The following is a 27,876-nucleotide window of genomic DNA, read 5'->3' on the forward strand; positions in this document are numbered from 1 at the left end:
TCATTGGTTGATAAAGCCGCAAAAGGGGCTGTATGGAAAGCTTTCTTATCTGCGCTGACTCGATCAAAGACGAGAATAGACGGAAATATAATGATAGCTGTCATCGCATCATGCAAAGGCAGAACACCTAAATAATTTCCACTCAAATACTCCTACAAGTTAGATGCACAAAACATTCCATATGCTCAGATTCCTGGAGCGGGGGATAGAGGAATACCAAATAGGGATCGTAAGCAAGGGTTAATACCAGCTGCACACAAGGGTTTGGGTTCTGCGCACACAGGCGCTACAGCGACAATTTCTTTACTGAAACAGCACTATTGGTGGCGCTATTGGTGGCCAGGGTTATCTAATCCAACTGAAGACAGATGAAAGGCTTCAGCCTTGCATGCCCGGCACAGACACTATTACTGAAGTCAGATAAACGTCTCACATGTGTCTACTTGGACCACTGCGGCCACCTTACAAACGGACGGGCTTACAGATATATCATGGTAGCAGTGCATTCCTGTTCAAAATTCCTATGGGTATGGTCCCAGCGTTCTGCTGATGCTCGAACTGTTATAAATGATTTGTGAGTCTTTATCGGTACATACGCAGTTAGCACGTTACCCTCTGACCGCGGCCCTGCTTTTAGCTCTCGGGCTTACAAAGAGGCCATGGAAGGAATTGGCGTAGCATTGCGGTGCTCATCTCCGTATCATCTTGAAGGAAATTCAGTTGTGGAGAGAAAAAACGGGACTTAAAGCAGTCTTTCACAGCTAGGGTATTAGGCAAGGGTGGTACATGAGTCACACACCTTTATGGGGTTCAGCGGGCATTAAATAACCAGCCAAGAAGCTCTCGGGGGGGAGTCACTCCATATGAGGTCCTTTTCGGGACGCAAATGTGGGTAACTGATCTTGATTGTGAAGGCACGGTGGTGGAAGAAAAACCATTTGATATCCATGATCGTTTGACTATTTTACAAGATCTGAATGAATCCAGGACTAAACAAAGCAATGTCCATCTAAAGCAGAACGCCACTGAAGAGGTCAAGGTACTCATGGCAAGACCTGTCAGGATCCCAAAAGTCAGGGATCTGGTCAGATAGAAACTTGCGGACAAAAAGGAATTTGGACCTTCTTACAGAAAACCTGCACCAGTCCTTGCAGTACACGGAACAAGAACTGTGCTGCTGCCGTCTCTTGCCAGAAAAAGGGAGAAAAGATTTGTCTCAATTGACTTAATCAAACCACACTATGTGGCCGGTTCTAAACAGTAGGCCCAGTGGACTCTGATGTAGCAGACGTCCTCCTCTAGCTAAAATCCAAGAAGTTCAAACAGAAAGACTCGTCACGTTTGAAGAGCCACCTGTAAGGAATGAAGGACTGAGCAACAATGGTATGGAACTTGTTCCACTTGAACTAAACATTCAAATTCAAAACAAAATTTAGAATAATTCACAAGTTGCAATTCAACCATATGCAGACGTCTACATCAACTTGCCTCATTGAGAGGATAATAACATTTCAACCAATCCCGATGCAATTCCTACAATTGATCAAACAGCACCTGGCTATTTCATTAATTTGATACGTTTTCACTGGATCCAAGCAAGCCGGAAACGACGCCAGCCAAAACACCATTCATGCAAGAATTAAAGAACTTTCTTCTCTTTTTTCAAAAGACATACCTGGTATCACCTTGGATTGAACTCTGGGTAATTTCTGGGATAATGTTGTTCTTTTATGGCTAGGTTTAGTATTGACTTTTAGAAATGGTGGGACGTATCTTTAACATATGTGATACGAGTGGCATTATACACCTATTTAGGACCATAGTGTCCGGATTCCTTAGCACTTTCTAAACAATCCTCGGAGTACCTCTGATACTGCTTGCTGTGGCTGGAATCCTGATTGTTGTTTACCTGCTTTGCAATGGATGGACCATCCGCCAGCAAGATTGCGAGAGCTCTCCTGGAAAGATATTACTGTGAGCGTCTGGGTGCACCTCGCCAATGGAAACTAAGTGCTTTTTGGTTCCTATCCTTCAGACCAGTCTTTGAGGACTATATCGTACCTGTCTTCGTTTACTCTCAAAAGAATTTTCTTTTTTCAAATTGACACTTTCTATCTCAGTGCATGGCCTTCTAAGTGCGCTTACAGTAGTTCAACTTGTATGATCGAACTCATTTAAAACTGTGACTTGCAGAACGTTACCACATATCAACACTACCAAAGAAACGTTTTCCTCTTTTTTTAACCTGTTTCTAAATGAACATTTGACAGTTTTTAAACATTTTAAATGACTGCTTGATAATTTTATGCACTGACACTGTTATCAATGTGCATTTCGAAAATGTTCATTATTATTGTTAAGTAATAGGTGGTGTGGGTGTTATATCTCATATTGGTGTACTAATATAGCTCCAGGGAACATCGTACACTTTCCCTACATCAGCTCCCGTCATTTCATATGAACGAGCCTTATAAGGACATAACTCCAAATAAGGAAAGACTGCCTTGTATGGACATACCACCGTATAAGGTCTGCAGCCTTTTATGAACTAAACCTTTCACCTAGTTCATGACAAGGGTGGGTTCTCCCCGATCGATACTGCTAAGACGTCATCCTTAGCACATATGAATAATTAATGAGTACACTCTCCAGGAGGTACACTTCAACTCTCCCATCGACGCAGAAGGTTTATTCCCTATTTGTCATCCTCATACCGAACAATGGGTAACACACGTACATAGACTGTGTAAATACAGCACCTCTTACTATCAGTAAGCAGGAGGGAACCGAGACATCAAGGCCGACACACTGACCAGAGACGCTGCGGCTCCGGCATGACATCACTCCAGCTGACAGTGGTCTAACAATCCCTTGTGGTGTGTCCAACTCAAGTCCAGGATGTAGTCCAACACTCTCACTATTCAGGTATGGGGGTTCGACTAACTCTTAGCAGGATTCTTGGTTCTTATATTCTAGGCTATTAGGCTATTTGGTTCTTAGACTCATTAGCTCTTTCGCACCTACTCACATGCTAGGTACACTTAGGTACATCTAGACAGGCATCTTAGGAGTAAGCACTTGTTTTTGTAAATGCCTTTTTATTTTCATGTATATGTTCGTGACTGTTGCAAAATGGTAGAACAATACTATTCCTTTTTATTCATTGAACTGCTGGTTCTATATCTCTGTTACTGTGTTAGGGTCGTAAGAGCACACTTATTCTGCATGAGAAGAACTACTGTACAATCAATTCTTGTTGTAACCACATTTGATTGTTTCTTCTCTGTATCTCTCTGAGAGCAAAAACAAGCTAGCATAAGTGATTGGGTCAAAAGTAATATATTGTTTCCACAAATCTGAGGTTATTGTGTCCTAAGTTTCACAAACTAATCTCTCTGATAACAGGAGATTCTAGTGGCACTGCGAGCTAGCTAATGCAAACTATAGGCTAATAAATGTGGCGGGAGTACAGAGTCAGTCTGCCACTAGACCCACAGTATATGTTATCCGTAATCGTCGTAGGTCCTGCATGACAGGGTACTTTTTGGGGCAACAACACAACCTCCACCGTTGGTTCTCCAACTGTGCCAACACACTGGATCCCCTCAGGAAACCCTCAGGCAAGTAGGCCTCCAAGAAAGCCAGACGACTCTCCCACACCCTTAAAGAGTTCAGGCGTATCTGCAGATGGCTCGAGAAAATGTGGAGGAGCAACAAGATCATGGCATACTACGCCGCCTTCAAAACCGCCATCACTGCTCACCACCACCTCATCAGAACAACAAAGAAATCAGACATGCAGTAATGCATCAATGCCAATGCACACAACAGCAAATAACTCTTCACGGTGGTCAAAGAATCCACCAAACCCAGCACAGAGACAGCAGACTTTTGCCCCTTTCAAGACCTTTGTGTCAACCTCGTCACCTTCTTCAACTGCAAGATCAAGGAGGTTTACCACAGCTTTTAAGCCAAAACCCACCCACCCCACCTGCAACCACTGCACCCAAAAGGCTCCAGACCCCACAGACCTTGCCCAACTGGACCACCCTCACTTCTGATGACACCGTCAGAGTCATGAATAACATCCACTCCCAAGCCCTCTGAGATCGATGCGCTCACCATATCTTCAACAGAGCCTGCATCTCCATCACACACAAATTCTGCCACACCATCAGCTGCTGCATCGAGTCCACTAACTTCCCTGGAGACTGGAAGCATGCAGGGATAACCCCCCTGCTGAATTGACCCTCTGTCAGCCCGACAGACCTCAAGAACTACTGACCCATCTCTCTGCTCCCCTTCCCATCCAAAGTCATTGAAAAAGCCATCAAAGCCCAACTCTCTAAGTTCAATAAACCACATCCTGGACATCTCCCAATTGGGCTACAGAACCAATGACAACCGCTATTCCTCGTCACTACAAAAGACATCTGCACCCTCCTCAACTGAGGCGAGACTTCTACCCTCATCCTCCCGGAACTCTCAGCCGCCTTCAACACAGTATCCCACCACACCCTCTACGCAAGACTCCACAACTCCGGCATCCACGACAAAGTCCTGGAATGGATCCGCTCCTTCCTCACCGGCCGACCATAGAGAGTCAGACTTCCACCGATCAACTCAGAACCCAAAGAAATCAGCTGAGGAGTGCCTTAGGGATCCTCCCTGAACCCCACCTTCATCAACATCTACATGGCCCGTTTGCAGTCATTGTCAGAAGCGACAGACTCAACATTGTCCCCTACACCAATGACACCCAGCTGATTCTCTCCCTCACCGATCAATCCACAGCCACCAAGAGCAACTTCCACAATGGGATGAAGGCAGTCATCACCTGAATGAAATACGGCTGACTCAAGCTTTACTCATACAACACCGAAGTCCTAATAGTGGGCCTCTCCCCCTCCACCTAGGACGACTTCTGCTGCCCGTAGTGCTCGCAACCCCCCTACTGTTGCAGGGATTCTGCTCACACACAGAACTGTGCAAAGAGACCCAGGACATCAGTGAATTGTGGTGGACCAAAAAACTCACATCAGTACCTAGAACCCCTAACCGACTAGCATCAGTGTCACAGTGTAGCTCTTCGTCCTATAGAAAAGGTACCAAGGTACCAATGATTAGACAACCCAGAACATGCGGCATAGGTTACTCTGAGGAATGGTGGGAATCAAGAACATTCTTTCGTTATATTCTCATACCAGTCCACAACATGGGAAAAGAAAGAGATACGATAAAGTTTAAAATATTATTTTAACGCCGTGCTCTAAGATGCAGTATTTTTGCGAGCATAAACAGACATATGATTAAAAACAATATGATCAGCATGGTTACAACTCAATAAAATACAAAAGGAGAAATCATATTATAATGATGGTGGGAACAGGTTATGTAGCACCTAGTATGCCACCCTCTCTAGCTAAGAACTATGGGCCAGATGTAGGTAGCTAAATACCGGTCGGTAACGGACGAAAATAGGTGAATTTCCCATTACTGACCGGTATTAAGCCCTTCCCAATGTAGGAGACTGTAAAGAAGGATTCGGTAATTTACCGATTCGTTATTTTAAGGAATCTGTAAAATACCGATTCCTTATTTTAAGGAATCGATAAAATACTGAATCCATATTTTAAGGAATCAAATTACTGAATCCTTAAAACCTATGTAGGTAGCACTTAAGTGAGTGCATTTTTGCTTAAGGACTTGTTATTTACCACCAACTACAAGTTGGTGGTAAACACCGAATACCTTTAAAAAAGCAATTATTTGCTTATCTTAAATTGCCATGTGCAGACATACATGCCCTTAGGGCATGTATGTGCACCACATGTGCACACATGAACAATTCAGGGGTGCAACAGAGTGTCAATGTGACACTGTGACACCCATGAATATGCTCCCGCTATTACCAATTTGGCAATAAGGAATATTACAGAATCGGTAAATGTTACCGATTTTTTACCTACATCATATTTACCGATTCCTAAATATCGAATCGGTAAAATTTGGTATTTAAGAATCGGTAAATTGAGATTACCTACTTCGGACACTATGTTTTATCATATATAGAAGGTCTCTTAGGCTAGTGTGGGGGACCCCATACCTCCAAGATCAGCAAGAGTGAATCACATCAGGATCTGCAAAAGCTCTCTGTTTCTCTGGAAACGGAATTATTCCAAGTGCCTGAAATCATGCCTACAGTGCAATATCAAAGGCACCAGAATCTCAGTAGACTGCAGCTGCATGTATGTTATGTCTAAAACGTGTGCCGATCAGCCCGAACAACAGCCACCTTGTTATGATAACCCTGGAGGCTTTAGCACTCACTGTGCAAACTAGGGTCGCAATGTAAGTCTAGGGATGCCGAAAACAAGCGATTCTCATGTGAAGTATTTCACGTAGCCTAACTTACAACAACAGCTATATGCAGTGTTGTGTGCAAAAAGCAGCAAAAGGTAAAATGGCCTTTAAACTTCTAATAAGCCTATGCAAACAAAGCAATGTGTGCAAACAAGGCCCAGCCCTCACTACACTACACCCCCGGACCATGCCCCTCAGCATCATCCTGGACGACTCGTTCTCAATGAACTGCTGAATCAACACTGTTTCGTCCTCCTGCTTACACATGCTCCACCTGCTTTCTTCAAATCGATCTCCACTGAGTTCAGAAAAACGGTCACCCATGTGTTCTTGAGCAGCAGACTCGACTACATCAATGCACTCAACTCCACCACCACCCAGAAACTCCTATAGAAGCTGCAGAACATCCAGAATGCCTCGGCCAAAATCTTCCTGAACATCCCACGCCACAACCAAATCACCGGCCACCTGAGAGACCTTTACTGGCTACCCATCAACAAAAGAATTACCTTCAAGCTCCTCACTCGCTCCTACAAAGCCCTTCAAAATGACAGACATGAATACCTCAACCGCTGCCTCTCCTTCTACACCCCCACCAGACATCCCTGTCCCATCCAACTGGCCCTGGCAACCATTCCACATATCGTTAATAGCACTTCTGGAGGAAGATTCTTCTCCTACCTTGCTGCGAAGACCTGAAACTCCTTGCCACCCCAGCCAATCACCATTGCTGCAGCAATTCAGAAAAGACCTCAAGATCTGGCTCTTTGACTGAACTGCAGATCCACCCTCCCCCACAGTGTCTTGAGATCCTTAAGGGTGAGCAGTAGTGCTCTACAAAGCCCTGATTGATTGATTTTTTGGGTAAATGATGGACTTGGCTTTGTATTGATGTTAATATCTCCTAGCTATTGCATGTAGGGCTGGTGATGTCTACTTTGCTGTCATGCACTGTATGAGTGGGATAACAAGGTTTTAATTTTTGTATACTATTATATTGTTAAATGTTTGTAGAATGTGACTGTCGATTTGTTTAGTTTATTATACTTCTACACAAATTAATTATTGGAAATAAAGACATTTATTTGAATTGAGCTGAATTGAATTGAATTTCATTTCATTGAATAGGATTGCCCCAATATAGCACTTTTGTAATGTATAACCATACACACAAAAGGCAAAGTGCGTTGCTTCTGAAAACTAAGCCGCAGGCTGAAGGAGTACCTTGCCTATTAATTATTCACCTACTGGCACCATCTTGCTGTATTAGAATGTGCCTTTGTAATTTATGAACAAATGTGAAGCACACATTTGCACCTGTGTACTGAGTGAAAGCTACCTCATTAAAAGACTGATTTTCAGTATCATATTTTGGCCTTATTATTTTGATTGGATTCAAAGGAAAATGTCTCCATATTTTAATTTTGATAAATGGTTAGTTTTTAGAGGCAACGAGCAGCATGGTATAATCTTAGACAGATGAGTAGAAATTATGAATGACTGACTTGCCATGATCAAATCCATTATTGTATAGCATACCCCATTCCTGTACTCACAAATTTCCTTTTTTTGGTATCTGTTCTTGCAGCCTTAATTACAGGCAATGAACGTCCAAAAACAAATTGTCTCTGTGTTCAGGGACAGTGTGATGACGGCTGGGTTCAGTATATGAATGCCTGCTACAAGCCAGTTATGGAGAGGATGTTTTGGCCCGATGCGGAGGTAAGAATTATTGTTATAGTGTAATAAACGTACATTCTAGTTGGTGGATAAAGGTTTGGGAGCCGCGCAGGTTTGACATATAAAAAACTTGTGCAGAATGTGTTGTAGATTAAGTGTTCAGAAAAGGGAATCATTTTGTCCACCATAAGCGTGGAAGGGTATACTCAGATGTGAGTCCCTTGCTCATTGCACCATCAGGATTCAAGCAGGCCGGGCCGACGACGCCTGAAATGGCAGAAACCGGTCCCAGGAAGCTTGTTTCCTTCCCAGTATAAGAATTGGCTTGGTAGTTTGGTTTGCCCTGTTCCCATCATGCACTGGGACAGGAACATACTAATTTGCATATAGCCAAGTTCTGAGCTGGGATGGTGCAGTGAGCTAAAAAACGGTGATGGATCAAGCCCTGATCTTTGGACTGGGTAAGAGTGGTCTGCTTAATTCAGGCACTCTGTTCATCACCACCCCCTTTTCTGAATCATTTTGTCCACCATAAGCGTGGAAGGGTATACTCAGATGTGAGTCCCTTGCTCATTGCACCATCAGGATTCAAGCAAGCCGGGCCGACGACGCCTGAAATGGCAGAAACCGGTCCCCGGAAGCTTGTTTCCTTCCCAGTATAACAATTGGCTTGGTAGTTTGGTTTGCCCTGTTCCCATCATGCACTGGGACAGGAACAGACTAATTTGCATATAGCCAAGTTCTGAGCTGGGATGGTGCAGTGAGCTAAAAAACGGTGATGGATCAAGCCCTGATCTTTGGACTGGGTAAGAGTGGTCTGCTTAATTCAGGCACTCTGTTCATCACCACCCCCTTTTCTGAATCGGTAGATTAAGTGTGGCACTGATCACAACATTCCGTCTTCGATTACTAAAGCACTTATGCATTACTTCCAGCTCTTGGGGTACCTAAAAAGTCAGGTAGTACCTGAATAGACTTCTCTACCTGGACATGTTAATGTGAGCTGCATGTGGTTCTTAATGTCTCACTCTCACATATATAGTTACTTTCAATCTTTGCGGTGGTCCTCAATAATATGCAGCAGTGATTCTTACACTTTTGACTCCTGTGGACCCCAACGTAATTATTACTGGAATCCGGTGACCCCCACTGAATAACTATTCGAATCTGGGGACCCCCACTGAGTCGTTGCTGGAAGCCATATACACCGGCCCAATCAATTTGAGGAGTCGAACTGCAAAAAATACTTACAAATATTAACACAGTCATTCTTTAAATAAATTAACAAATAAAGAAATCGTTTATTTAATTCACAGACTCATATAAAAAATCAGTATTTTGTATTTTAATGGGAAGGTAGGAGCTTTTCTTAATTCAATTGAGGTCATCACCATCCACAATATATTCTGTTTGAAGCACTTGCACTGCTTCCACGATTCCATTTGAGGATACCAAATATATGTTTAGTCTCCAGTTTTCAAAATCCTTCACATTTACAGAACGTTTTGAACTTTTCAGTTTTAATACGGTGCTTCTATGATTTATATACATCTTATTATTCTATTAATATTATATACATTTTTAAGCAGTTGCTGATCCCTTGAGTAGGTGTTTTGGGCCCCAGTAGTCCCCGGACCACAGATTAAGAACAGCAGATTTACAGTATTGACTGATGAACAGTAATGGGGCTCTTTTGGTCCTCAGTGGGACAAGCCGGAGCACAGGAGGGCGAAGTGTTTGCTGATCACAAATGTGTGCATCTTTCCTTTGCAGGGCATGAAGCTGGCACAGTGTAGACCAATGGATCCTTGGGCTGCAGGCATTAGTAGTGACTTTCTCGAAATGTACCACAGAACTCCCAAATATTGTTAGCTTGTTCTGGCCAATAGAACCTTCTTCTCACAGTACTTTGTTTTCTTGAAAAAAAAACTAATCCAGTTTATTCCGTGAAGCTACGTTAGAATCATTCTTGGAGCTTCAGGAACAGTGCAACTATCTGATACTGGTCTGAGGGGATCTTCTTGGCCTCTATCAGATTGCTCTAGAAATAGACAGCCTTCTCCAATCTCCTAAGAGGATCCAGACCTATTCATGAAAAGGCCTGCGCGAGCACAATCAATGTCAAGTGTCATTTGAACCAAAATGCCATACTAGGGATGGGAGATTATGACCTTATGGCCATTCACTGCCGTCTATTTCCTGGTTAGGGGCTAAGGAAGGCCAAGGTGAAGACACCATAGCAAATAAACATGGCAGTCGGTTCCCCGTGTACTTTCTATTCCTGCTGATTCTTTCTTTCATGAGCTCTGGGACTGTAGGTTGCAGATGGCTGGATAGATGGATTAACTCTCTTCTCAATCCTATGGTGTAATGTGGAGGTGGTCAAACCTTTGCACCAGAGCTGCCTTGTGTTTCTTCCCTGGAGGCTGGAACACCTCAGGTGATCACCACTCCCGCTGGGATAGTTTGAGTGGGCCAGGCCAAACCATGGCCAATGAACAATGTGGGCAGGGAAATCAAAAACGCAAATATTTGGTATAAAGGATGTGGGTAAAGTTAACAGATGCCGGCGGCTGTTAAGATGTTTTAAAGAATGGATGACAAGTGCCACAGCATTCTGACTCACATCTCAGTCTGGCTCACATTGCTTTTTCTAGATGACATTTTGTAATGTGTATCCTCTCATCTCTGTCCTCTCTGTGTTTTTGCAATGTGTGATGAGTCCCTCAGCTGAAATCTTATTGTGCCTTAGTGTGTGGCATCAAACACCAACCCACTACTTGACACTTAGAAGCTCAGAGACTGCCCACACAATCACAGACTGCCCACACAATCACCACCGCAACCAACCTAACTCCTTTCTTCTTCTTTAAGGCAGCGTGTGTCGCTCTCGACTCTCACCTGACTTCCGTACATTCCATGGAAGAAAACGAATTTATCTTTAATCTGATGGGGCGACCCCTGAATCATGGGGCAGGACATGCCTATTGGATTGGAGGACATAATTTATTTAAGGTTAGTGAATGTCTGTCAGTCAATTCCCATGTATCCATTCACTCATCCATACCCATTCCTCTATCAATTCATGGGTCCATACATACTCACATACATTCATCCAAGCACCACTCACCCACTATATCCATACATGCAACCATTCATCTAGAAATTCATCTTGCCATCCATAACCAACAATTCATTCCCACGCTATCCATCCAACCAATCCTTTAACCATGCACCCACTCACACTTTCTGACTGTCTTCTAAATTCCACATACTTCCATTTACGCCCAACCGAGGCTTGCATGCCTCCAGCGTTTGATCCATCCATCCCTCCCTCCATCCATCCATCCATCCATCCATCCATCCATCCATCCATCCATCCATCCATCGATCCATTAGAAGGAAGCATTAATTTAAAGCATTGCACGTGTTGAAGGACAAGACTGCATAGAAACCAAACGAGGTATTCTAAAGTGAAAGTGAAAATGTACACCAGCACTTTCCTCACAACCGATGTTAATGCACTCATTCATTTTTTTTCATTTTTGCTGTTATTAAGCAGACAGCATTGTTTTGAAAATCCATAATTTATGGCACAAAGTTGCTATAAGAGCACACTTGTTTATCGTAAATCAAACCAGTTACCTCACTCCTTTAACTTATGCATTCACACAATGGAAATGTTACAATGTATTTTTTAACATTTAATGTAGCGAATACACAGGTGGCTCATGTTCCAATTTGATAATTACAGACCGCATGGGTAAAGTACTGTCAAATCTGCAGTAGAAGCGTGATGCAATTCACAGAAGGGTCTAGTGATCAGATACCGTGACAAGGCTGCAGATAGTTTACATTCAAATGGGCTCGGAACACCAGGAAACTTGAAGTAATATTTTAACACATGGGCACTCTAAAAAATCTAAACACACCCAGGGGTCTGTGATGTTAACCAGGGGGCGCAATGATGTCAGCAGGGAAGGTAGGTGGAAGGTGAGCGTAGGGGAAGCGAAGCATTTACTTGGTGTGAACAGTGAGTTGTGTAGTTATCTTGAGGATTTCATTGCACACTGCCCTCTTAATTAAGCCCCTAGGAGAGCCATAGATTTGACAATATTGTGTGATGCCGTATCTAAGCTGCTATCCCTCTACCACACCCTCGGGTAAGTCTTCACTACTTGCTCTCCCTACTTTTGATGCACTAAGTTCGCAAAGGAAGTAATTTGATTATTGAATTGGAAAGAAATACACTCGTAGGCCTCACAATATCATTATGCCTTCAGGGTCATCATTCCTTTAAATATGTAGGGGTTAGATTTACAATTACTTGCACATCCCTGCATATCAGCAGGGATGCGCCAGTAATTGTGCGCCGCAGCTCGCACCATGGGGCAAAAACGGCACAGATGCGTCACGCATCTGTGCCGTGAAAGCGGCGCATTGCTGGAGTTGCATCGCAAGTGCGACGCAGATTCAGCAATGCTCTGGCGGGCTCTATCTCCACAATGCTGCATCAATCCTTACGTGTGCTTCAAGCAGGAGCAGGGTTTTGACGCAGCATGGGCCCAAAAAGTGACTGTAGATTTCACTCTGCCACTTTTGGAAGGCGTTCCTGCGCCGGAACGCCTCCCCCTGCGATGGAACACCTCCTTCTGGCACAGGGCTTTACAACATGACGCGTCACGTTGTAAATACCCCGCACCATGGCGCATCTTTTGTGCCGCCCCTGCGTCACAAAAGGGACGCAACGGCGGCATAAAAGAGGCTCAAGGGGCTTGTAAATCTGCCCCAATGTTTTTGGAAAGCTTTAGTGGATGTTTTCACAAAACAGCATAACACGCCGCTTGCTGGTGAGGATGATTCCGTAGCACATTAACGAACGCTCGTGCAAAGCTATTGAGTTTCCCAGGTCTGTGCACAAGTAGCTAATTAAATCAAGGGTTTTAGTTTGCATTCTGCTACTTGTGATATTGATCTTTTAATTGGATATAGAGAAATACAAGTCCCAGGATGCAAAGAAAAAAACCTGTGATAGTCACATATGGAGATCATACTCTTTTCGTTGCAGGGCTTGCATTTGGCATAAATCGATAGGGCAACAATACTTTCTCCTCAAAAACAACTTCTTATGATTTCTGCACAGTGAAATTAACTACCGCTGACAGCTGATTGAGGGTAATGGACACTCAATTGCCAAGCCCGCATGCTTTCACAGCACCTCCTCCTGCAGTATGGATATCACTGAAGAAAGCTGACACATTAATGCGAGATGAGTATCTCTGGTTCATCCACTCTCCATGTTTTAGTATTCTTTATATTAGCCTAGCAGAACGCCTTCACCCCACAGTGACGAGTTGGCGCATTCGTACAGTACATCCATAGTCTAGATATAGACACAAATGCTTTCATGATAATAAGACAAAACCCATGAACCTGTGAATCACGTACTCATGTGCTTTGTCTTATTGTTCTCTTTACATTCATAATTCACGGTATTTAAGCACTCTTTTCATACTTTGCATAATTTTTCCAAGATTTTTCTAGATATTCCCTGTATTTTTCAGTTTTGAATTGAATATAATTTCTATTTTTGTTATATGTCCTTACTGGTTGGTTTTTAGTTTCTTTAAAAACAATTCTCCTTGAAGAAACAATGTCCTGGTCTATACACATTTGGCTTGGTAGCGAGGGTTTTTAGGTCTCGTCTAGGCGGCGCACATGTACTGCATAGTTGAACCTTTAGCCGTCGCTCTGGTAATTTTCAAGCACTGCATTTGTGCTTGTGAAGGCATCCAGCTTGCAGGAGCGAGTAGGGGCGCCCCACAAGCATGAGTGCAGTGCTTGAAAATTAGTAGGCTGCATGTGCACGCAAGCAGCACTCGCAGGCTCACCTCCTGTTCCCCCTCTCTCTCAAAACAATTACCTTTCGTGGGAGCGGGGCTGCGCTTGTGTTTCATCGCTTGTCTTTACCACCACCAACTTCTCAAAACTAGGAAAATTATGTATCAAATGTGCATCAAAGTATGGGCATGTCTATTCTTCACACCATAAAATTACCAAAATCCAGTTTTGGACAATTTTGTTCACATGCAAATTCTTGTCGCAACTGGGCATGAAGGGAAATATTGTTGTCCTGCTGATGGTTTCTGGATGAATGATTAACGCTGTCACCCTGCTCATTTGATATGGGTGATCTTCAGGCATTCCTGTGTATTTAGTCACCAGCACTGAGTGTGCTGTGACTTGTAGTTTCTCTTTCTCCATTCTAACGAGGGGCCTACAAGTCCCTGCATGCCTAGTGCTGTTGTCTGAAAGAACAGGCTTGGCTATAGAGCACTTTTTGGCGTGGGCCAGTTACTTCTACGAGGCCGGCTTGATCCCACAGACTTTTCCACAGGCTAAGTATGGAGTTTGGGCACCTGATGTTGGGTCACTGCATGACAGTCAATATAATGGGGGCTAGGGGTTATCCAGCAACTGTAGACGTGTCGAACCTGTACACAAAAGTATGGACAACTCTAGCCTGCTTTAGTATTCATTTGATGCACAACCGTCTACACGTCAATAAAGGTGGATTGTTCCTAGTACTGTCTATGCTTAAAGACAAAAAACAGCTTCTACATGCTACGTAACAGCAGTGGATGTATTTCCTCTTGAGAAGCAAAATGTCCACCTCATTTTCTTTTTGTTGAAAATATTCCCGTAATAAACATAGTTATTTTTTCGAAAAAGTTGCAGGATATTTCATAAACACGTTATTTTTTTTTCCATCAAAATCTACTGCCACTTTGTCTGAATGTTCCTCTATATAAAACTCTTTCTTCTGCATTTATCACTTGGAAGTGACTGTCAATGGAGTGAAAAAAGTTATAAATTATGAAAGCTATATAAGGTCATACTCTGGGCAACTTGAATTATGTGATTCTGCAGTTTGTCCCGCATAATGAAGACTTTCCCACATAATCCATCATCTGCTGCAGAATCTACAGATAGTAACAAAAGAAAACTTTGTTTCTAGCTCAAAGAGATCAAAGTTTATTAAAAAAACAAACAGAAACACATGTTGCTGCTTTTTGATGTGTTTAAATACGTATTAATTAGGTGAAACATTTGACCATACAGTGCTAATATGAGTAAACAAGCATTTGCAATGCAATAGGTCTCGCATTTACGCAGGTTTAAGCTATTGACATTGTAAATGACAATGCCTTTTATTTAAGTTTTAAAAACCAAAACATAAATAAAAGGCATTGTCATTTACAATGCCAGTAGCTCAAACTCATGTGAAAGCGAGACCTGTTGCATTGCAAATGCTTGTTGGGATACATATCAATCGATATACAAAGCCGCTGCTCCCCTTCAGAGGGTTGTCAGAGGCCTTCTGATAAAATACCTACAGAGGGCGCTCCAGTGCTGGAATTACTCAACAAGCAGCTGCACGTGTTCCTTCCTTATGTTTATTTCTAGTGGCACAACCATTGGAGCATGATAAATGGATGCAACATCCTTCCATGGAAAGCTTTTGCCACGTCACTCAAAAATTATTCGACCCCTGGCAATCAGTGCCTTATGTTATAGATAATCAGTGCATTTATTGTGAGAATCATGTTAGTAGTGGCGGCTGACGACTTTTCAAAGTGGTGATGGTAAAAGTTGGGGCAAGTTTGACTTAGCAAATGATCCCGACTGCCATAAAGAAGGATCTGGGGGGTTCTACCCCTGAGAAATTTTTGAAAGAGAAAGGGGCAAATAATGGGTAGAGAATGAAGCCTTACAGCTAGAACGGTCGACCTTGGACCTAGGGAACCGGGCTCGAGTCTCTGCAACGACACTCAACATCCTGTGACTCTGGGCAAATCACATACAGCCTGATTCATGAAGCGAAATTGCGCTTGCAATAGCAGCGAAAAAGCTATTGCGAGCGCAATTCACAAAATCGGCATTCATCACAGAATAGCGTATTCGCTAAAAGAATCGGAGAATTCCCGCAGGAAAGCATTAGCGATTCGGAATAAAATAGCGATTGCGCAATACATTTGCAATCGGTATTCATGAAAAATCGCTAATAGAGAAAAAGCCCAAAATCGCTTATTGCAAGGCGCAAATTAAGGACAACCCAAAGCAGGTGGTAACCATCAAAGCCATGGACATTTTTTGGGGGAAAAACCGTTGCCCAATCAGTAACAGATGCAGGCCTGACCAATCACACATAAGGAGATGCAGCAGCAGCATTAGGAGTTTCACAATGCCAGGACTGTACATGGTGGTCAGGCGGCGAAGGCTACAGCGAGCAGCACGGAGGAGACGCAGAATCCAGGAGAGGATATTCCACCAGCGGGTCACCCTGCTGGGCCAAACCAGAGAGCAGATATATGCCAAGTACCGCCTGAATGGGGCAATGATTATCAAGCTAATACAGGACCTTGACCCCCTGATGCAGCACCCAACAAGGCGGACCAATGCCGTGCCTACACATGTCCAGGTATTATGTAGCCTGCACCTCCTGGCCTCCGGGAGCTTCCAGGGGATAGTTGCGGCTGCTGGGGGGATATCCCAGCCCACCATGTCCCGCTGCCTACACAGTTTCCTTGACGCAATGCTGACCCAGCTACACCAGCACATCAAATTTCCCACCAGCCAACAGGATTTGGATGTGACCAAGCAGCAATTCTACAATGTTGCGCAGTTCCCACATGTGATAGGATGCATTGACTGTACTCACGACCACATATGCCCACCAGCTGCAACGGAGTACTTGTACCGCAATCGCAAGTCCTACCACTCCCTGAACATCCAGATGGTCTGCAATGCTAAGTCATACATCACGGACATTGTAGCACAGTACCCGGGGAGTACACAAGACTCCTTCATTTTCCGGCACAGCGGCCTCCACACACGACTGGCCCGGGGAGACTTTGGTGAAGGACACCTACTTGGTAAGTACACTTGCCCCACAATGTCACACTGTGATGTAGTATCTGCACTGCACAGGCACTCACCCTCTGCTCCTCTCATGCAGGTGACAGTGGCTACGCCCTCCGTGAATACCTCCTCACCCCATACCTCAACCCTGCGACACCACAGCAAAGGCGTTACAATGTAGCACACATACGCACAAGGAATTGCATTGAGCGGACATTTGGGCTACTGAAAAGCAGATTCCGCATACTGCACAAGACTGGTGGGGCCATGTACTACAGTCCTGATGTGTGCTGCCGCATTGTGGCTGTGTGTGCAATACTACACAACATTGCTACCAAGCGCCGGATACCTGTAGAGATGTCTGGCAGTGAGTCGGAAGGGGACGACCGGCCACCTGCACATGTGCATCATGCACGCGGGGAGAACCCAGCTGAAGGACACAGACGCCGCAACCACATCACAATGAACAGTTTCTAGTGCACCCACTCCCCTCACCCAACAAATCACAATTGCATGCCAATGTAAATAATGACAGGAGGCCGATGTATGATGCATGAATAAATATTATTGTTGCTGCTGCGCCAGGGAGCGTCGTGAGAGCTGGGAGGTGGCATTCCCGATTATATAGTTAGAGCGGGTGTAGGCTGACAGGCGCGTAAGAAGCTGCCGGTGGCGGCGGCGGGCGGAGTTGCGCTGCGATATGAGCGCAGCAGTGTTGGCCTCCATGGCTGTCGTCATGCGCTCAATCCTCTCACCCACATTGGCCACATTGCGGCCAATGTTGTTTAGCTGCAGTTGAATGGCCCCTTGCCGTCGTGCCTGCAGTTAGTGTATGCGTAGCATCCAGTGCTCAATGCTCAGGCCTGGCACGCGCACAGCCATCCCCCTCCTGGCGCTGCGTGATGTGTTCTGCTGGCGAGCCCTGCCATGCTTGCTCTGCTTGCTCTGCTGGCTGCCCACAGTGGGTGTGTGCACTGTCTCCACAGTAGCTGCACCAGATGTAGATGGTCCAGCTGGTGGTGGAGTTGTGGTTGTCAAAGGTGCTGCGCCGTATAGTGCTGGCGCAGTTGGTCTTGCCCTGCCTGCAGGGATAGGTGCTGCGCCTGATGGTGCTGGCGCTGTTGGTCTTGCCCTGCCTGCAGGGATAGGTGCTGCGCCTGATGGTGCTGGCGCGGTTGGTCTTGCCCTGGCTGCAGGGAGAGGTGCTGCACCTGATGGTGCTGGCACAGTTGGTGTTGCCCTGGCTGCGGGGAGAGGTGCTGCGCCTGATGGTGCTGGCACATTTGGTGTTGCCCTGGCTGCGGGGAGAGGTGCTGCGCCTGATGGTGCTGGCACAGTTGCTGTTGCCCTGGTTGCGGGGAGCGGTGCTGCGCCTGATGGTGCAGGAAGTGTCGGTGTTGGCACCTCCTCGGCATCCTCTCGTGCCTCGTCAATAAGCAGCATGTCGCTGTCGCTGCTGTTGTCAGCGCCACCTGTGAGGGGAATTGGACGTACATTAATTGCATGTCTCTGTCACACGTGCAGTTGCTACATGCATGCTGGTTGACATTCCCTGCCTGGCTTTGGCATTGCTTATTTTGGGACATGTGAGGCTGCATTGGGGTTCATGTACATTATGGGCAGACTACATGTCCCACAATGCTTTTGGGCATGACCTAATGTGCATGGTTTGCATGACTTGGGATGAATATGGGAGGCTATAGGGCCATGACCATTGTTAGGGGACAGGGTCACAGTCGCATGCCACTTACCTTGGCTGTCTTGGCTGGGTCGGGATGAGTCCAGATTCACAACACCTATGCACGCCTCTGGCTCCAGGGTGTCCTCCACGCGGTCCTCCATGGGGGTGTTGGGAGGGACTGTAGGTTCTCCGCCCCCAGTAGCATGGGTCTCGCCCAGCCTCTCTGCCACCCTCTCCTTGGCACGACCTCGGAGGTCGTACCACCTCTTTTTGAGCTCATCCAGTGACCTGTGTGTCACGCCCACAGCGTTCACTTTAGCAGATATCCCAAGCCAGATTCGACGTCTCTCCACCTCCGGCACCCTCCTGGAGTCCTTCCCAAATAGTTTGGAGTGGTTATCAACCACTCCCTCAATGAGGTGCTCCAACTCCTGCTCAGAGAACTTGAGCTTCCTCTTGCGCCCGGTGTCACTGGGCCCTGGTGCAGGCTCCTCTGGCATTGCTGCAGTCACAAATGGGTTGGTTTAGCAACTTTGGAGGTGTCCTGGTAGGAGCTCTGTTCAGCTGCAGCCTCGAGATCAGCCTCACAGTTCTGAACGGGGGTGGGAACTGCCTGCTTCCTGGTTGTGATGTCATCACTGTGCTCGAAAAGCGACTTCCCGTTTTTGCGATCTCGCTACTTGCGAGATTTCGCTAATGGGGATTTACGATAGCGCTAAATAGAGACGGGTTTTGAGGGTAATAGCGATTTTTTGGCGATTTTAGTATATCGCTAACGCTTTTTGCGGCCGTGTGCGAATCGCTTTTTTTTCTCGCTAACTATGATGAATTCCGATCTGCGACTTTCAAATTGCGATTCGCCTTTAAATCGCATTTTGAGAGTCGCAGATTTCCTTTTTCATGATTCAGGCCGTTAATCTCCCCTGTTTACCAAAAATGGATCCAGAATCCAGGAGAGGATATTCCACCAGCGGGTCACCCTGCTGGGCCAAACCAGAGAGCAGATATATGCCAAGTACCGCCTGAATGGGGCAATGATTATCAAGCTAATACAGGACCTTGACCCCCTGATGCAGCACCCAACAAGGCGGACCAATGCCGTGCCTACACATGTCCAGGTATTATGTAGCCTGCACCTCCTGGCCTCCGGGAGCTTCCAGGGGATAGTTGCGGCTGCTGGGGGGATATCCCAGCCCACCATGTCCCGCTGCCTACACAGTTTCCTTGACGCAATGCTGACCCAGCTACACCAGCACATCAAATTTCCCACCAGCCAACAGGATTTGGATGTGACCAAGCAGCAATTCTACAATGTTGCGCAGTTCCCACATGTGATAGGATGCATTGACTGTACTCACGTCCACATATGCCCACCAGCTGCAACGGAGTACTTGTACCGCAATCGCAAGTCCTACCACTCCCTGAACATCCAGATGGTCTGCAATGCTAAGTCATACATCACGGACATTGTAGCACAGTACCCGGGGAGTACACAAGACTCCTTCATTTTCCGGCACAGCGGCCTCCACACACGACTGGCCCGGGGAGACTTTGGTGAAGGACACCTACTTGGTAAGTACACTTGCCCCACAATGTCACACTGTGATGTAGTATCTGCGCTGCACAGGCACTCACCCTCTGCTCCTCTCATGCAGGTGACAGTGGCTACGCCCTCCGTGAATACCTCCTCACCCCATACCTCAACCCTGCGACACCACAGCAAAGGCGTTACAATGTAGCACACATACGCACAAGGAATTGCATTGAGCGGACATTTGGGCTACTGAAAAGCAGATTCCGCATACTGCACAAGACTGGTGGGGCCATGTACTACAGTCCTGATGTGTGCTGCCGCATTGTGGCTGTGTGTGCAATACTACACAACATTGCTACCAAGCGCCGGATACCTGTAGAGATGTCTGGCAGTGAGTCGGAAGGGGACGACCGGCCACCTGCACATGTGCATCATGCACGCGGGGAGAACCCAGCTGAAGGACACAGACGCCGCAACCACATCACAATGAACAGTTTCTAGTGCACCCACTCCCCTCACCCAACAAATCACAATTGCATGCCAATGTAAATAATGACAGGAGGCCGATGTATGATGCATGAATAAATATTATTGTTGCTGCTGTGCCAGGGAGCGTCGTGAGAGCTGGGAGGTGGCATTCCCGATTATATAGTTAGAGCGGGTGTAGGCTGACAGGCGCGTAAGAAGCTGCCGGTGGCGGCGGCGGGCGGAGTTGCGCTGCGATATGAGCGCAGCAGTGTTGGCCTCCATGGCTGTCGTCATGCGCTCAATCCTCTCGCCCACATTGGCCACATTGCGGCCAATGTTGTTTAGCTGCAGTTGAATGGCCCCTTGCCGTCGTGCCTGCAGTTAGTGTATGCGTAGCATCCAGTGCTCAATGCTCAGGCCTGGCACGCGCACAGCCATCCCCCTCCTGGTGCCGCGTGATGTGTTCTGCTGGCGAGCCCTGCCATGCTTGCTCTGCTTGCTCTGCTGGCTGCCCACAGTGGGTGTGTGCACTGTCTCCACAGTAGCTGCACCAGATGTAGATGGTCCAGCTGGTGGTGGAGTTGTGGTTGTCAAAGGTGCTGCGCCGTATAGTGCTGGCGCAGTTGGTCTTGCCCTGCCTGCAGGGATAGGTGCTGCGCCTGATGGTGCTGGCGCTGTTGGTCTTGCCCTGCCTGCAGGGATAGGTGCTGCGCCTGATGGTGCTGGCGCGGTTGGTCTTGCCCTGGCTGCAGGGAGAGGTGCTGCACCTGATGGTGCTGGCACAGTTGGTGTTGCCCTGGCTGCGGGGAGAGGTGCTGCGCCTGATGGTGCTGGCACATTTGGTGTTGCCCTGGCTGCGGGGAGAGGTGCTGCGCCTGATGGTGCTGGCACAGTTGCTGTTGCCCTGGTTGCGGGGAGCGGTGCTGCGCCTGATGGTGCAGGAAGTGTCGGTGTTGGCACCTCCTCGGCATTCTCTCGTGCCTCGTCAATAAGCAGCATGTCGCTGTCGCTGCTGTTGTCAGCGCCACCTGTGAGGGGAATTGGACGTACATTAATTGCATGTCTCTGTCACACGTGCAGTTGCTACATGCATGCTGGTTGACATTCCCTGCCTGGCTTTGGCATTGCTTATTTTGGGACATGTGAGGCTGCATTGGGGTTCATGTACATTATGGGCAGACTACATGTCCCACAATGCTTTTGGGCATGACCTAATGTGCATGGTTTGCATGACTTGGGATGAATATGGGAGGCTATAGGGCCATGACCATTGTTAGGGGACAGGGTCACAGTCGCATGCCACTTACCTTGGCTGTCTTGGCTGGGTCGGGATGAGTCCAGATTCACAACACCTATGCACGCCTCTGGCTCCAGGGTGTCCTCCACGCGGTCCTCCATGGGGGTGTTGGGAGGGACTGTAGGTTCTCCGCCCCCAGTAGCATGGGTCTCGCCCAGCCTCTCTGCCACCCTCTCCTTGGCACGACCTCGGAGGTCGTACCACCTCTTTTTGAGCTCATCCAGTGACCTGTGTGTCACGCCCACAGCGTTCACTTTAGCAGATATCCCAAGCCAGATTCGACGTCTCTCCACCTCCGGCACCCTCCTGGAGTCCTTCCCAAATAGTTTGGAGTGGTTATCAACCACTCCCTCAATGAGGTGCTCCAACTCCTGCTCAGAGAACTTGAGCTTCCTCTTGCGCCCGGTGTCACTGGGCCCTGGTGCAGGCTCCTCTGGCATTGCTGCAGTCACAAATGGGTTGGTTTAGCAACTTTGGAGGTGTCCTGGTAGGAGCTCTGTTCAGCTGCAGCCTCGAGATCAGCCTCACAGTTCTGAACGGGGGTGGGAACTGCCTGCTTCCTGGTTGTGATGTCATCACTGTGCTCGAAAAGCGACTTCCCGTTTTTGCGATCTCACTACTTGCGAGATTTCGCTAATGGGGATTTACGATAGCGCTAAATAGAGACGGGTTTTGAGGGTAATAGCGATTTTTTGGCGATTTTAGTATATCGCTAACGCTTTTTGCGGCCGTGTGCGAATCGCTTTTTTTTCTCGCTAACTATGATGAATTCCGATCTGCGACTTTCAAATTGCGATTCGCAATTTGAGAGTTGCAGATTTCCTTTTTCATGATTCAGGCCGTTAATCTCCCCTGTTTACCAAAAATGGATGTTTTCATCTCTAAAGAAACTGGTGCTCATGTAAAACGCTCTGATACCCGATGCCTCAGGTCTTGTTCGCACTATATAAAAAAACAAAAGGAAAACAAATAATGTATTTTTAGCTAATTTTGGCAACAATCTTTTTGAAAAAGCAGTGAGAATATAGACCACATAATAACTGAATTGCCTGTTAGTTCATTAATGGCATTATTGTAAGGTGGAGGGAAGATGAATATTTGTAGTACAGTACACTTGCACCCAAGTGTGCATTATTTGGGGACATCGTGTTGGAATAAACCTGACTTGAATTTTTATCTGTCACAAATCTAACATAAAATAAAAAACATCAGTGGACTGTGTAAGGTCCAACACCCACTGTGAAAGCTGAACTGTGAAAACACACTTCCTTCCATAGTAGATAAGTAATACACAGCAATAGTCCTACCTCAACATCGTGGCTTTTATTAAAAACAAGGATACTAGTTAGAATACATTATCTCCCAAATACATTCCTTATATTACATAGCAGATTTATTTTTCATAGAAATATGGTTACATCCAGGGAAAAACTTTCCCAATATGCCCATATTAAATAAACTAGTATCTGGAAGGAATTGACTAGCATCTGGAAGTTAATTGAATTCTACATAAAATAGACTGGTGAGTGGTTTAATTTTTATAAAGAGGATGTCAATCAATCAAGTAGTATTTGCATAGCCTGGCTAATCACAGAGCTGTGCTGCAGGTATCAGTTGAAGAGCCAGTTCTTGAGTCCCTTCCTGAAGTGGTTCAGCGAGGGTGAGGTGCAGAGTTGGAGGGTGTTCCAGGCTTTGGCGGCAAGGTACGAGAAGGAGCGTCCTCCTGTGTGGTTGCAGTGGATATGTGGTGTCTGGGCAAGGACAAAGTGTGCAGAGTTGAGGTTGCTGGTCAGCTGGTGGAAGATCAGGCAGTGGTTCAAGTAGTCAGGTCCTTGATTGTGGAGGGCTTATAAGGCATGGGTGGACTGGCATCTCTTCTGTACTGGTAGCCAGTGGAGGTCTTTCAGTGCTGAGTTATGTGTCTTCTCTTCGGGAGGTTGAGAATCAGACTGGCTGCTGTGTTCTGGATGGTCTGGAGTCTTTGCTTGAGTTTGGTGGTAGTGCCAGCATACAGTGGGTTGCCATAGACGAGCCGACGGGTGATGACTCTGCCTGGAGCAATATTGCTTCTAATTTGCTGTTGTGGATAGAACATCAGTTTTTCAGGCCACAGTGAAATTGCTAACATTAAAGTAAGGTCTGTAGCTGTGTTACTCGTATAACATGGTGTAAAAAGGCGGTACCATCAAGCGCTTTGTTTTTATTTAACTTTCCAGAACCCTCAAACCAGTGCTAACTACATTGTTTCTAACATGTAATATCTGTGATAAGCTACTTACAAAAGAAAAGAAAAATCCTTCAACATAAAGATTTCTTCAAGTTTCCTCCTGATATAATCAAATAGCTCAACATACAATACAAACATAAACCGTGATTAGTAACATTCGGGTGGTTGGAATTTGTTGATGTCCCAGTATGCACATCAGCGGGAGATGGTGTGGCTTTATTCTCTTTTAGAAGTAAACAGCATGAGAACAACAAATGGATTGGTGGGAGCAGGAGACCCCAGAGCTCCAAAGGAGACCAGGGGAGCAGTACTATGTTCCCCTGGGGTCCTTATCAGCACTGGCTCAGCAGTTTGTCTGGTCGGCCACCCTATGAAACCTGTCCAACCACACATGCACACTTAACTGAATACCTGCTGCCTGCAAATCAGCAGGTTTGGCCATGCCCTGAACATGAGTAGAACACATGCTCAACAGAACGCCAGCCGCACTTGGTCAGCCTTTATGAATTAATTAAAAAAATCAATAGATTTTTTACATTATTGGTAATGCATGTGGCTGCTCATAGCAGGAGTGGGGGAGTGACACTCCCCAATGAAGAAACCACCCCTGTTTAATTGTGCTTTCATTCTGCAAATAGCATTTAAGCACATACAGCTGCAGGTGAAATAATAGAGGATGTGTGATGTTCACGTAGCACTTTCTGTGGGCTAGATTCATGTAGAGGAGGTATATCTTGCTTTTGACATACTCCTGACTTCTAAATTAACTACTCATGGACCTGAATCCGACACTTTGAATCTACTTTCCTCGCATCTTATAACAGTCATTCAGCCAGTTGCCTTATGCTCCTCTGCTGTACCTTCAATAGTCAGGCGTTTAGTTGTTACATCTAATTGATCACAATGTGTTTTTATTCATTTTTCAAAGCAAGAGGAACATATGTGGACCGATGGATCTAAGATGATGTTTACAGGATGGGCCGTGGGCCAACCAGACAACCCCACCAATGAACACTACATTGGCTCTTGGTACATTCAGAATGGTGAGTGGATATTGACTGCACTCCACTTGGGAAATGTGCCACTGGTCGCCCACTTCAATGCTTTGTAAGGCGAGACCCAAACATCAAATGTGATCCAGAAGTTACAGGGCATTTAGTCTGGGGAAATGGTTTATCAGCCAATATCAACTGAACAGGTTATAGGAAACAATTGTTCAGTACTTCATATCCAAGTGGTCAACTTATAATCTGAATTCACAGTGCTGGGGTTGATAAGAAACTTCATATTATTTTGCAAGGTGGACATTTGTGGAATGGGGATTTATGATTTGGTTTGCAGACTCTACTTTTATCAAATAAACGTACAAACAATTCCCTTAGTAATACCTTGATTGGTCTAATGCATTATATGGTATATTATCTTTAATACGTAAATGCCAGAATCTAGACACTGCACACAATAACTTAAATTTACTACATGGACCACATTAATGAGGCGAAACAGTTCCAAGATTCAGAAAAGGACTAGCCTGAAATTCTAGTGAAATGAAATCACAAGATTATACTCATAGTAGGAGTAGAACAGGGAGGTACATACAAAAATAGAACATTGTACTACTGACTAAACCTAAATAATGTAACAGATTAAAAAAAATTAAAGATGTTAGACATAATGGAAATCTCAACAAGGAAGTCAATCTAGAGCTGAGGCCTCGAATCACGTATTAGACACCTCCTTTCAAGCAAATTGCAACTCGTGCTGGATCTAAGAGCACAAGTTGTGGTTCTGCTCTTCGAAATACTATGTGGCTGTTTCATGAACACGTACAGATTTTGGGTACAGATCATAGCATATAAATATAAAATATACAATCTTCTAGATCTAGCAACGCATTAACAAATATCAAATGCTTTGAGCGTTCTTCTTGTATAATTTGTACATAATATCATATATTCTTTATTTTTCAGGGAATATTACCTGGAATGACTATCCCAAGCAGTGCCACTTTCCTTTTGTTTGTAAATACATCCAGGGAAACAGGTAAAGCTCCTGCCTTCTGTATGTGGGTGCACATATATATTGCACTGCTTTGAAAGGCCATGTGATGCCTCGGTGTCAAAATGTCAACTACAATCCAAGAGCCTATTTAACCCCTTCCATGCTCATGACGAGCTCAGCTCGTCATGCAGTACACTGCTTGTGTGCTGATGACTAGCTGAGCTCGTCATGAACAATGGTAAATATGCATCTGCAGCACAGAGCATGAATTGCTGTAGCATTCATGTGGTTAAGTAGTTGGATTTGCCATAGTGATATCAGAATGGGGCTGGAGCCATATTACACAAAGTGCCTGAAGAACCTAGAAACCTTCTCAGGGGTCTCACTGATACGTGGTCCTTTTAAACCAACAACAAAGAAATTGGCACAGAAGCTGAAATATAAAAAAAATGCATTCATTCACCTCAGATGAGGAAGACTACGTCACACAGAAGCCTTAGCAACTGAATGAGGACGCCCAAGGAGTACAGAAAACAGAGGCCTTATATATGCTTAGGGTTACATAGTCAGCATAAGACCAAGGGGCAGTCCTGGCTCATGTAAGCATGCAAAATGACTAATATGGGCATACAAGATCTGCTAGCTCAACAAAGTGGGAGGAGCTAACAGTTGCTAATTCTGGTGAACACAACCTGACATTTACAGACGCTGCAAGGACAGCTGCAAGCTCAACTGAGTATGTGCGAAGGTGGAAGATGTTAAATATAGTTCGTTTCTAGGCAGATTACAAGAGCAGTCAACACTGAGGGAGGACAGAGCACATGGCGAGCACGTGGCAGCACATGGCAAACAAGATGGCTGCCAGAAATACAAAATGGCTTTCAGCTCATGCTAACAAATCCCTCCAATCTTTAACATGCCCTTGAGGCACAACAGACGAATGCGCCCGTTTTGTGGGTCCCCTGGGCGCTTTCTGCGGACCATTCTGTAATACTGATATCCTTGGCGAACATGTAGCACCAGAGCTATCTTGAGAGGGTATTCCCTCATTTTCATGGGGATGTGGCCCTATGCAAAGGAGGGAATCTGTTTGCCTCGACACAGCCCTTGTGCAGTGTAATGAACGTGGACGCAAGGGTAAAGAAGCTGTCAGGAGGTACACTGAAAGTTTGCCACAAAAAGGTGATGTCAGCTCTCTGGATGAGGGGGAAAGGCTTGCCTGGATCCCTGCAAGACATCCCTTTGTACACTTGTGCAGTCCTACGCTGGACCCGCCTGCAGGGGGATCTCTGTCTCCTCACTAAACTACAGAGATTTGTGCAGTCTGCACAATGAAACAGAAAGCGGCTGATTAAAGCAGCACATGCAATGTAATAGAGCATTCACTGTCATAGAGCATACTTTCCTTGTTTGTTTGCTCATGGCAAACCTATTTAAAAATAAATAATAAAGTTGTACCATGGCGCAAACAGGGAAAGGGTACTCTAGTTTTAATACAGGCCCTGGTTCGCTGTGGATGACTGAACCATTAGGGAGAAATAGATATGCATTTAGTCTTACCTGCCATCTTGGAGAGGATTAGCTTTAACATCTTGGGTCGGTATTAGTGACAGGGAACCAACTGAAGGAATTTACAGGTTACAGGCAGCCAGGGCAAATTATTTACAGAGTCTCACCAAAAATGACAGGAGCAACCCAGTGTT

The 27,876-nt window shown here is 45.7% G+C and overlaps 1 protein-coding gene across 1 annotated transcript in view; it reads left to right on the forward strand.

Moving 5' to 3' along the window:
- Positions 1-7,958: 7,958 nt before the first annotated feature.
- The window catches only part of LOC144769279 (lectin-like), a 48,794-nt gene continuing 28,876 nt past the window's right edge, over positions 7,959-27,876 (forward strand). Inside the window, exons 1-4 of the mRNA XM_078653340.1 lie at positions 7,959-8,085; positions 10,918-11,058; positions 25,101-25,215; positions 26,143-26,215. Of these exons, the coding sequence (XP_078509466.1) occupies positions 8,032-8,085; positions 10,918-11,058; positions 25,101-25,215; positions 26,143-26,215 (383 nt within the window). The 5' untranslated portion in view covers positions 7,959-8,031. The remainder of the gene's footprint in view (positions 8,086-10,917; positions 11,059-25,100; positions 25,216-26,142; positions 26,216-27,876) is intronic.

The sequence above is a fragment of the Lissotriton helveticus genome, chromosome 1_1 (genome assembly GCF_964261635.1).
Source record: "Lissotriton helveticus chromosome 1_1, aLisHel1.1, whole genome shotgun sequence".
NCBI classification, from domain to species: domain Eukaryota; kingdom Metazoa; phylum Chordata; class Amphibia; order Caudata; family Salamandridae; genus Lissotriton; species Lissotriton helveticus.